The sequence below is a fragment of the Nematolebias whitei genome, chromosome 11 (genome assembly GCF_014905685.2).
Source record: "Nematolebias whitei isolate Nwh7 chromosome 11, NemWhi1, whole genome shotgun sequence".
Classification (NCBI taxonomy): domain Eukaryota; kingdom Metazoa; phylum Chordata; class Actinopteri; order Cyprinodontiformes; family Rivulidae; genus Nematolebias; species Nematolebias whitei.
The window spans coordinates 35,308,716-35,321,298 of record NC_056508.1 but is presented as its reverse complement, the minus strand read 5'-3'; the positions used below and the strand labels follow the sequence as shown (position 1 = coordinate 35,321,298).

At 39.7% G+C, this 12,583-nt stretch overlaps 1 protein-coding gene across 1 annotated transcript in view; it reads right to left on the bottom strand.

Annotated features, from left to right (window-relative positions):
• Window positions 1–919, bottom strand: part of LOC119417668 (TOX high mobility group box family member 2) — a 107,273-nt gene extending 106,354 nt beyond the window's left edge. The window contains exon 1 of the mRNA XM_037684926.1: window positions 676–919. Coding sequence (XP_037540854.1) covers window positions 676–780 — 105 coding nt within the window. The 5' untranslated portion in view covers window positions 781–919. The remainder of the gene's footprint in view (window positions 1–675) is intronic.
• Between the last annotated feature and the right edge of the window lie 11,664 nt (window positions 920–12,583).

Genomic DNA, 12,583 nt, shown 5'->3' with positions numbered 1-12,583 from the left:
CATTGGCAAAATCATTATATTGACGCCAAGCTTGTGTTTCTACAGACTGTTTGCTTTTCTGGACCAGGTTGCTCTAATATTATTGCTCTTTTATTTAGAGCATGCGTTTAATGCGACAGGAAATGTCATCTGCACGCCTTTCAGTGGAGTCAGCAGGTCAAAAAGCCAAAAAAAGCTGCAGGAAAAGTGGCAAAAAAAAAAAAATTATAAGTGAGTAAAGAAGAGAAGAAGAGTGATGCTTAGCAGCCGCTCTGTGGGTCTCTTTACAAAGTAATTAACAGTACATTACAGGCACACAGCCATTTAATCGCTGAACTCCCTGTGGAAAAAGCATGTAGGAAATCATAGAGGGAACATCATGTTGGAGGAGAGCTCAGTCTGTGGGGGCAGTATGGAATCTATACATCCCTTGGTTTCTGCGCGCTGTGAAAAATGCCACGCGTTTTATTTATTTCTTCTTCTTTTTTAACTAAAGACCCCATAAAGTTGCATCATTCTTTTAAAAGGCAAACTCAGACATTAAACCTGACCATCGACCTGTCCTGTCCACTTTATTTGCTGACACATGACATTTTTGTCTTTAAAGGGGTGTAAGTGCGCACATAAAAAAAAAAAAAAAGCATGCGTTTGCGCCGGACAGGTGAGCGTGCACGCAGCCAGTAGTCTTTTATTTACCTTGTTGGAGTGGTAATAGTCCAGAGAGCTCAGGCAACTTGGATCAGTCGGTAGAGAGCATGAACCCACATTGGCCGGGGGTGCAGGGTAAAATCTCACGTCCATCTCAGGTTGTGCGACACTGAAGGCATGAAATCACTTTCGGCGTGTTCTGCTCACTCTGTTGTCTCAGCAAAAACACAGCGCGAAAGCAGGAGAGAGAGGGAGAGAGAGAGAGAGAGGCAGACAGAGAGGGGGGGGAGAGAGAGAGAGAGAGACTGAGAGAGAGGGGGGAGGAAGAGAGAGGAAAACAAAAATAAATAAAGAAAAGGAAAAACAAGTGGCGGAGTTTGAGTCTGCGCTCCTTCAAAATCCGTCCGCGGCCGAACTTCGGCACCAACTCTGCTCTGACGCGCGCAGTCCCGCTCCGGGCTCCGGGATGCCCAACGCGCACTCCAGCGCAAATTCACTGATACGCACGTGTTGACAAAACAATGCAACGCTCCAACTTAAGCTCCAGCTTTATGAGATTTTCTTCTTCTTCTTGTTTTCTCGCTCTTGTCCTTAAAAATGTTGCAGCCTCTGTGATTGTTGCCACCCCACCACTCAACAACTGCGCTCAGGACTCCATACAGGCTTTGTTATGGCCGTGCATATTCTTGCACTGGTTCCAGTACAGAAGTGGTTGGACTTCCCTCTCTCTCCCCCTCTCTCTCTCTCTCTCACTCTGCCATGCGACCTCTGCCGATAATAAACGGGAAAGAGGAACAGAGGGAGTGAAGGGGGGAGGGGAGATTGGTGGCTGCCTTGGCAACCGCTCTCCTTTCTGCAACTGCGCGCCTCTGATTAGCTGGAAATGTAGTGGTGTGCACGGCTGTGCATTATACAGCGCACTCTGCTTCCATCAGGACTTCATAAAGGCTTCCATTTGGGTTATTGTGCCAAGGCGGATGGGGAGGAGGCTGCACGCACTCTCTCTTTAACTCCACCGTGATTTTAAATTTTGTTGTTTGAAAAAAGACGTGACGCTTTTAAAACCTATAACTCAGTGAACGCATTTATTTTAATGTTTCGTTAATAGGTTAACCTAACTCGACTGATTTTATGTTAGTTTATGGAGAAGAGTAAGCGGGATGTATGTTTTGCATTTGTGTCTATCTGTTAGCAAAATATCTCATGGATCACTGGACGGATTTTAACTAAACTCTTAGAAACTAATCACTGGACATACATCTACAACTGATTAACTTTTGGAGTCAATTTAATTTAAGATAGCCGCCATAGTTAACTGATATTAGAAAACACATAAATGGCAATAATTGAATCAGTTTCACAGATGATGAGTTTAAATTCGGTGTGGTAGAAGCTGAGAGCCACCCCAGTAATAAATAAGTCAGAAATAAACTCATTGTGCAAGATTTTTGCTTAAAATGTTGTCATTAACTGTTAAAGTTCACACTGTTAGTAAAATGATCTCATGAACCACTAAATGTGCTTTTTTTAAAACTCTCAAAAAAATCTATCATCTGATGAAATGAACCTACTTCTAAATGGTCACCCAAGCTAACTGTGCATGCTTCAAAATAAGACTAAAAGAGCCATAACTTCTCCTTAACATATCACTTTAATTTAAAGCTCATTGGAGGTGATGGGCGACGAGCATGCCTTCAAGCACTGCCAGGCCTTTATTTTAATTGAACTTTTGAGTAAATTTAACGTAGGTGGAAAATTCGACAAACCTCTAAGTCTAAAGAGCTAATAAGAAAGCAAAAGTTGTATAAGAGAACATTTAAAAGTGCATAATATATGATGTGCTCTGGGTGGAGAATGCACAAGATTTTAATCTTGCATTGCCGTACAGCTGCAAATGCTAGTAAGGAGCCGCTAGAGCTCAGAAAGGCTGCTTCTGACAGATCCCTGAATGTGATGGATAGCACACCCTTGCCCTGTGATGTGCATGCACATTTGATGTTGAAATGGCCTATCCATGGGACCATTGTCTTTCAATCATGTCAAGGCAAAGTACAGAACGGAGCACATTTTCTGCAGCACGGCGTTATTACTGTGCCACAGTTTACAGCCCGTCCATCCACCCTGCCTGAGCACAAATGTCCCACATGCTGCTGTTTTTATTTAAATATATCCAATTTAATTCATTTTGTGCAGTGTACATGCATTAAAAATATTGATGCTCTTTACGTTCTTTTAAACGTGTTGCAGAGAGCCTTTCATTAGGTGAACCCGGACGTGAACAAAAGAGCCTGTTACTCTCAAAAGGGTGTAATTGTTTTCACACAAACTCTGACAGGAGCATCTGCTCACTGTTGCAGTTTATGTGCTCCTAATGTATGGAGTGAAACCCAAGGAGCTGCTCATTATTACAGCAGGTCTATTCTTTTACAGGCCCTCACTGGTAAGCACCTCCTGCCACGGTTTTCGACCCGGCACACACAGGCTTGACCGCATGGCTCGGTGCCATAGCTTCATGGGAATGGAATGTGGAGAGCTGTGTGTGCAGGGCTTCGTTCCCAGCATCCCTCACTGCCCAGGCGCATGCTAATGATCAGTATTATTGAAGCACAATTGATGGGCTAGCAACCAAACAAGAGAAACTAATTACTACTAAGGCTTTATTGTCCTTTAATTACTGAAGCTCTATGGCAATTAGTGCCGCACAAAGACGCAGCCCTACTTTAATCTGAAATAAAATGTGATGCAGATGAAAAAAAGATTGAAAGATGAAAGGTAGATAAGATAATTTGGCTTCGATGGGCTTTTCAGAAACGATGCCTGATTTGAGGAAGGCTCACAACAACAAAAGGACTGCTGAGAGAGAGAGAGCTGCGCTAATTTAGATGAAAAAAGCGGAAAAAATCATCTCAAAACAGAACCAGCACATGATCCTTTTTTGACCTTGAAGGGATAAAAATGATTGCAAAACAGCCAGCAAGCTTTTCATATACAAAGTATATATATATATATATATATATATATATATATATATATATACATATATATACATGATGTATATATACACATCTATATATGATGTATATATACACATCTATATGTAGATGTGCATACATATAGATGCACATTTGTTCATATAAATTTTTAACCATAAAGCCTACAGTCTGAGGTTACTTTAAATGGTAATTTACAAAGTTGCCACTATAATGAAGAGATTTATTTGTAGATTGATCACTTTTCACACGTTTCAGGTTTATTTCTGTTATTTGAGCAAAATATTCATGACTGTCCGTAGAACAAAAAAAATGTATAGAACTGACAATGACTGATTACCTTTAGACATTAACATTTAAATCTTTTTTTTTTTTTACAACACAGATGTGTCATAATAAAGAGCATTAGGAAGACTTTGCATCAGCCAACAATATAAAAGATTGTTGTGTTGAATGCGTTTGTGCTCTGTTGCTGTTATTACTTCTTGTTGCTAGAGGGCGCTGTTGTGACTGTGTAGTGCCGAAGAGACTGTAAGAAGAAGAAAGAGAGCAAGGTACAAAAATCATGACAATACTGTATTCTGTAAGGCAGTAACTTTAATAAAGTTCATCATTTTAACTGTCATTTCCTGTTTCATTATAACTGCTATGACAAACTGATGAATATTATCTAAAATGTTTTGAATATTGACCCAGTAAATTGGCCAAGATGACGCTGTGTTCATGCTGTGTTTCATGCATGTACTTCTTCATTGACAATTTCACAATTACTAATGTACATTTGTAAAATCAAGCACCATGTCCCAAATATATTCATAGCTGTTTTTGATATTCAACGTCAGCATTCAGCACTCGTCATTTGGTCCTTGGCTTTTTAATTGACTTTTATGTACAAACATATAATCAATTTGTTTTGTTGCCATTTTGGATTTCAGTTTTCTTAATGTGCAGTTTTTCTGGGTGTTGTAATGACTTAAAAATCTGCTCCAGTAGTACTTGCTTTATTTGTTCTTCCTATACTTTTGCTTTTAGCTTTTGGCTTTTGCTTTGCAATGTTTAATTCTTAGCTACTGCTTTGCAACGTTTCCCTTACAGTCCTGTTCTTTTAGCTAGACTTGTGATTTTTGCCGTTAGCTAACTTTTTATCACTTTTAGTTTACACTTAGTTATTTTTAAGCTTTTCTTTAGCCTTCTGTTGTTTTCAACTTTTAGCTGGCGTTTTGCTATTTTAATTGTTTTGTGACTTTAGCTTTAGCTAATCATCCTTGAACTAGCAGGTTGCTACTTTTAGCTAGTACAGTTTCACAATTTGCCTTTAGCCATCGTTATGTTACGTTTAACAAGCATTTTGCTGTTTCCAGCTTGTAGCTAACTTCTCCTGCTCTTATCTAGTGTTTTAGTAATTTTAACATTTGGCAATCCTTTTAAACATTCAGTTAGTGAATTTTTTATTTTTTACTTTCAGCCTTGACTGCATTCCTTCTGCTTTTAGTTAGCCTTGTGATCCTTTCAGCTTTGAGCTAGTATTTAGCTTATTTTAGCTATAACAACCTAATTTTTGCTTTTGTCAGAAAAGTTCAGCAGTCGTTCAGCAGTGAGCATTCATACTGCATTTTCACAAAAAATGCAACTTCTCTCATTTATTTAGCATTCTTTTAATTTATCTGAAATGTTTGTTATTCACTTATTGTAGTTTTTGTTAATTTGTTGTCATTCTTCTTTTGGCTGCTCCATTCGTCTGGGTCATCACAGCAAACTAACACAAAGACTGGACAATTGTTTTTACTCTTCCTGACACAACCACAGATCACAGAGCTACCGCAGCCATCTGTGTGCAACCTGGGGCTGCGGGGGGTGTGGTGGTGGGGCATATGAGGATGGAGGTGCTCACCTTTCCCATCTATGGTTGATGTTTTTGGTCCAGGGATTCGAACTAGCAACCTTCCAATCACAGGCTTGCCTTCCCCAACCTCTGCCACTACTCCCCCATATGTTGCCATTCATTAATCAAGCATTTGAATTTTCCTTATAATACAGATAAGTCTCTTTGTTTTGTACTAAAGCCGCGTCTTTATCTGGTCTTTTGAACATTTTTTTTTTTTAATCTTCTCTGCAATGAGACATGCCTCATGGGATGAAAATGTAGTTTCTCTGAGAAAACTTTTTGTAATAAAATTTAGCTCTTGTTTGTTGGGTTGTATTAGTTGTCTTCCAGTAATAACAAAAACAGCTAAAAGATCATCAAGAGCAGATGTCAGAGTATGGGGAGGTCCAACACAATCTTTTACAAAGACGCTCACATCTTATATGTTTATTTATTTATTTATAAATGAACAAGAGTACCACTACATATGGTTTCTTTAGTACTGATCTATTGCTATTTATCTAGCTTATGACACTGACAGCAAAATGTCATGTTTTATATGTCATTTTTTTTAGTATACCATATTTATCAAAAGGTACTGATTCAGAGAAGCTGTGTGCTTGTTGGAATTCATTGAAAAGGTCATTCAGTTCTGTTGTCTGTTGCATGCCCTTTCACATGACTTTAGGAAATATAACTCAGAACAACAAATGCTAGCACTCCAAGGAGGACAATGTGGATTTCTAAGCAGGAAAAGACACAACACAATGCGAAACAACGACTAAATAAGAGACAGGCGTTAACTGAAACGCATAGTATCCAACATTATATTTAGTCATTCTTTGCAGCGGGTGACCATGTAATTGCCTGTGTATGTGTATCAATGTGTGTTTCTCTGTAGGTTACCAGACTATATTGTGCATTGATAGAATAAAACTAACGTAATCGCTTTAGATGTACATCTACAAATGCTTACATTTCGATGATTTCAGCTGACTGGAATTGGCAAACACAGGAATCGAAACCTTTGAAGGTTAAATGCAAGAGTGAAAGCTGTTTTTAGACAGAGCAGCCAAACTCCACAATTTAAATTTGTTAAGAGTTAAACATCTTGCAGATATTGCAGATATTCTGACTTTCAGCTGTTTGAGAACAATTCTAGAGAGCAAACAAATGTCTCATTCGAACTGAACACTAAATAGGAACTCTCCTCACGTGTGTTTTGCCTATGCAAATTGCAATTGTGATTACGTCTCTTACTTTACAGTGCAATCTAAATTATTTTCATGCGAGATAAACCTCAAATGTTCTTTCATTTTGTTCACTGACATGAGCCTTACAATATAATTTAAGATGTGTTTGTGATAACACAAACCAGACATGTTGATGGTATTTGAAGAATGTGACTTTCTATGTACTAAATAACATTTTTGTGTCAGTCAGTCCCACTTGACTCACTTACAGGAGTGCAGGTTACACTTTTACTGTTTACCTGTTGGAATTATTTTTTTAACTTTTTATTTAGCCATGCAAATCCCACTGAGATTACAGATCTCTTCTGTAAGGGAGGCCTGGGCCTGAAGGCAGCCTAACATGCAAACATGCATGTTTTTGGACTGTGGGAGGAAACCCGAGTACCCTGAGAAAACCCACACAAACACGATGAGAACATACAAACCCCACACAGAAAGACCCCTGATCCAAATCAGGGACTGAACCAAGGGCTATCTTTCTGTGAGGAAACAGTGCTAAACACTGAGCTGCTGTGCTGCCCTATCATTAATCCAAAAATGCAAACTCTATGATTGAGAGCAGCTTCATCTATCCATCCATCCATACATACATACATACATACATCCATACAGCTATCCATCCATCCATCCATACAGCTATCCATCCATTAGCCCATTTCCAGTATGACTTTGGGCATAAAGGTTGCACAAATGTTACTTTTAAAATAAAAAAAATAAAAAATTCTAATTATACCAAGACTTTTTATTTATTTATTTATTTATTTATTTATGTTTCTTCTTTGGCTGCTCCTTTCGTCAGGGGTCGCCACAGTGAACTAAGTTGCACAAAGACCTGGCAATTATATTTTTTACACCGGATGCCCTTCCTGATACAACCACAGACCACCAAGCTACCACAGCCCTCTCTGTGGATCAGAGAGCTGCTATTTAGAGTGGACGGGGAAGAAAATGGTGGGGTTAAGGGCCTTGCTCAAGGGTCCAGAGTCAGGCAAATGAGGGTGGAGGCAGGTGCGGGTGCTTCACCTATCCCACCCACATTTTGTTGTCAGTGCCAGGAGTTGAACTGGCGATCTTCCGATCACAGGCCCACTTTCTCTAACCAGGATTATCACTGTGAAAAAGAAAATCACAGTAATGCAACTTTGATTGTTGATGTGTTGCTTATTATCCATGCTGCTGATCTCATACTGCTGATTATTTCATGCTTCTGTATTCATTCGTTTGTACTCATCCACTCACAAAGACTCATGTTTGTGTTGCTGTTGTTCGGTGTATTGTTTTGCACTATTAGAGATTAGCTTACATCTTAGATCTTTTAGCGTATTGTTGGGCATTCGTTTAGCGTATAGCTTAGTTTATATCTTAGATCCTTATTTATTGTTTCTTTTTACACTTTATATGTTTGATATTGTTGGATGTAACTGGGACCCTGTGTACATAATTTCATTCCACCTCATGTACCACATGATGCAAATGACAATAAAGAACCTTGACCTTGATTTGTTTCTTTTTCAGGACAGAAGCATCCACGGGCAGTGAATTTGACTTAGAATTATGGCTCCATCAACACTGAGTTGTAAATTTGTTCCATCATCAAACACATCTATAAAGCATGTCCTTTTTTATGTTCAAGGATTCAAGGATTCAAGGATTCAAGGTTCTTTATTGGTCATGCACACCACATGTAGTACATGTAGTGGAACTAAATTGTCTACACACGGTCCCAGTTACAGCCAACAAAATTATAAAATGTAAAAGAAAAACAGTGATATGAACTAGGAAATACATCAACTAAAAATACGCTAAGCACTAGTAGTATAAAAACAATATGCCGAACAGCAGTACGAACATGAGTCTGTGTGAGCAGAAGAGTACGAATGAACACATCAACAGGAAACAGATCAGCAGCAACATGATGTGATTTTTCACAGTGATTATTCTGAGTAGATACTCATGAGTCTAACAACCTCGGGGTGGAAGCTGTTCCTCAGTTTAGTGGTTCTACATTTAATGCTCCTTAACATCCTTCCTGAGGGGAGCGGTGCAAAAAGTGTGTGTGGGGATTACGTTTTTTATGACACGAAACGAAGACGAGTCAAACCGTGTTGAGGGGCAGCGTTTCTTCTACTACAAACCATCTGACCAACTTTTTACACTCTCCCCCACTTACTGGTTTTGCACCAAAGGCAATTTTTTGTTGTTTGGGTGGGGGACCTCCTGTCCTGTTCTCACAGTATGCATACTGGTGAGGGTACTCGATGAGGTTGATGGTTGTTTTGATGTGGGGTCATGACCAGTTTTTCAAAGCATTTAGTGACTATCAGGGTGAGGGCTACTGGTCGATAGTCATTCAGACCAGTCACTGTAGCGCTCTTTGGGACTGGGATGATGGTGGCAGTCTTCAGTTGCTTATTAAAGTTTCCTGCATCTTTATCCATCCATCAATCCATTATCTTTTACCCGCTTCTTCCATTTTGGGTCACGGGGGTCGCCGGTGCCCATGTCCAGCAATCACTGTGCGAGGGGCGGGGTACATCCTGGACAGGTCGCAAGTCCATCACAGGGCCACATAGAGACAAACGAGACAAACAACCATTCACTCTCTCACTCACACCTAGGGACAATTTAGAGTTACCAATCAGCCCAACATGCATGTTTTTGGTCTGTGGGAGGAAACCGGAGTACCCAGAGAAAACCCACCCATGCAAGGAGAGAACATGCAAACCAGAAAGGCCCCTGGACCTGGATTTGAACCAAGGACCTGCTCGCTGAGAGGCAGCAGCTCTACCAGTTGCACCACCGTACTGCCTGCATCTTTATCCATCTTTCATTAAAACCCTCAACAGTTTTTGACCACAACACTGTGTCACACTTGGAGATAACTCCCAGTCATCCCAGTCTGTCAGAGCCAAGAGAAAAACATTAATGATTGCTCATTTTCCAAGCTTAAATTAATTTATCATATGATTTGTCAATCTCATTCTTGGTTCTCCCTCACAGAAAGGATTGAGTAAAAACATAAAATAAGGGCTTTTTGTCAGACTGGCTTTTTATAAAATGTAGAAATGTTCAGGCATTTTATTGCTTTGCTAAACAAAACCTTCCCTTCTTTCAAACACCTGCTCACCACCTTGGGTCAGGACTCTGTTCACACTTGCTGACCTCTGACCTTTTTGCCAGATCTCATTGACCAGCTCATTTCAGCAGGGCATGGGAACCAGCAGTGGGCTCTGTGTGTCTAGAATCTGATCCAGGAGTACAAACAGCAGTTAAAATCAAGTGTTTGGAGATATTTTCTTGAAAAAAACAAAAAAACAACACAAACATTTTGAACTGTGGCGATACGTGAAACATAAATCCTTAATTTGATGTTTGCTTTTTTTCTAGATTCCTCTCTGACAACACCATAAGATCATTGTTCTCCAGACAAAGAAGGCATGACCCCATTTCCTGGGGTCACTCCCCATACTCTGTCGCAGGAATTTCAACCTTTGTAAACAGAACCACTAAAAAATCATGTCCATGTGCTGCCTCTGTTGACTCACTCCATCTGTAGAAAATTTTGGCATCCTAAATCATGAGAAAGACAGTTCAGTCAAGTATCAACTAACAGGGGGAACAAAAATGCCAGGATATTATTGCTGACTGACATCCTGTCCTCATTGTGTCATCCATCTTGCAAATCATCCTGAAGCATAATTAAGGAGAACCACCTCAGGGCTTACATGCATTGAGTCCTAATATGTTTAGAGGGTTGTGTACCTTTTTCTCTAACATAAAGAGCTGCTTGAAGAAAAAAGTACAGTGAGACCGAGAGTAAACTTGTCAGTCTGACCACGTTTCATTTGGCACTTCAAGGAAATTCAAGTAACTCCTTTTAATTGTCAAAAGCATTTCAGCTTTGCTTTGTGATAAGGATGTATTGAAGTCTGCAGGCACTTACATATATAATTAAAAAAGACCCACATTTGCATGTTTATTACATCAAGTAAGATTTCGGAGCTTTATTTGAAATAGTCCACTGTTTGGAGAAATATCTCGTCTATGCTTTATTGTGTGAGCACTTGCATTGTGCACATGTAGGAAAACATGCAGGTCCTACTCTTATTTTTCACTCGCTGAGGCACATAGCACCATTTGCCAGCGAAAATTGTTTGTCATTCAAGCAGAAGAATTGTGAGTCATTGCTATATAAAGAAATTTGAGCATCCAATCACAGCCCCTTTCAGATGAGCAATTAGGATGCTTTATGAGTGGCATCAGGTTTTTTGTACTGAGTAGAGAAATGAAAAAAGACAAGCAAATGAGTTGAATTTGTATTCAGGCATCATTTTAATGTAAACTAACAGCAATAACAAACCAATAAATTTATTTATTTTCCAGTGACTGCACTTTTTGCAATTTATTGCGTGCAAATCAACATTTTATTTTCTGAAACAGTTTTACAGGAGCTAATAACTCTGTTTTGTTATAAACTACTGCAGAATTTTTATTATATTGGACATCTGTGCGTTGGTTAAGTGTATCATTTCTGCACAGAATTATTTATTTTCTCTTTTTTTACTCTAACATAAGATGTGAATCTCTATTGTACTAGGTGGTGAAACAATGCTTTTGCTTCCCATGTTGCATCCAGCGATTAAATGAAGCATAGATGATTTTTATCATAGCTGAAGGATGATGCCTGCACTGGCCTGCATCCAGCTCCTGTAGGCTGCAAACTAAAACCAAAACATAAATATATCAGACAATAAAATGGCTTATATACCCTGTAAATAAAATTGTATGTAAAAGCTAAAAATTTGTTTTTATTCAAACATGGTGAAAGCTAAAATACCTATCACAAAAAAAACAAAAAAAAAACTAAATTCACTATACCTCCCCACCCACCCCTCCCCCGCAAAAAAGACAAATGTCGTGGAGCTTAGAGTAGACCCATATCACCTCGGCGCTTCTCACCATGAGCAACTCCAGAGTGGAATAAAGTCCAGCCCCTCTCAGGTAGATTGATTCTGGAGTCCACGTTTTGCGTCGAGGTGAGCCCAACTACTTTGTATATCTAGTCGGTACCTCTCAACTTCACACACAAGCACAGGCTCCTTCTCCACCAGAGAGGTCACATTCCATGTCCCAAGAGCCAGCTTTGTTAAGCCAGGGTCAGCAGGCCAAGGTGGACCTTGGGCCAATACCAATGGCATCATGCACCCGACTTGCATGGTCCTTCTTTCAGGTGGTGCGCCCACAGGAAGGCAAACCCATGTTGCACATTCAGACTGAGCCCGACTGGACCCCATAGGTAGCGACACAGTCACCGGGTGCTCGCCAATAAGCCCCTCCCCCAGGCCTGGCTCCAGGGTAGGACACCGGTAATCCATGTCTGGACAAGGGACACTGAGCTCCTTGATGTTTTCTGTCCATTTGAGTTTTTGGATTCACTCTTTCTGGTCGGTCACCTAGGACCAATTTACCTTGGGAGACTCTACCAGGGGCAATTAAATTGTCCCCCAACAGTATAGCTTCTAGGATTATTCAGAAACTCCTCCATCTCGATAAGATGGCGATTCAAGGAGGAGTAAATAATAAATAAATAGTTTTATATACTTAAGTTTTTCTCTTTGGATTATCTTTAACTTTGGAACACCATTTATTGTCTGCTGTTGTATAAAGATTTGAAGCTCTTGACCTTGGCCTCGCTAAGGGATTTTAAACAACTGCTAAGTTCATGGCAAAAACCAACACAGACATTTTCCTGTTTTTAGTATTTTACATCGCTATATAAAGTAGATGTTTTTGTTTTGTTTTTGTAGTGAACCTGATCTGACCCTGATCTGACCCTGATGACCCCAAAT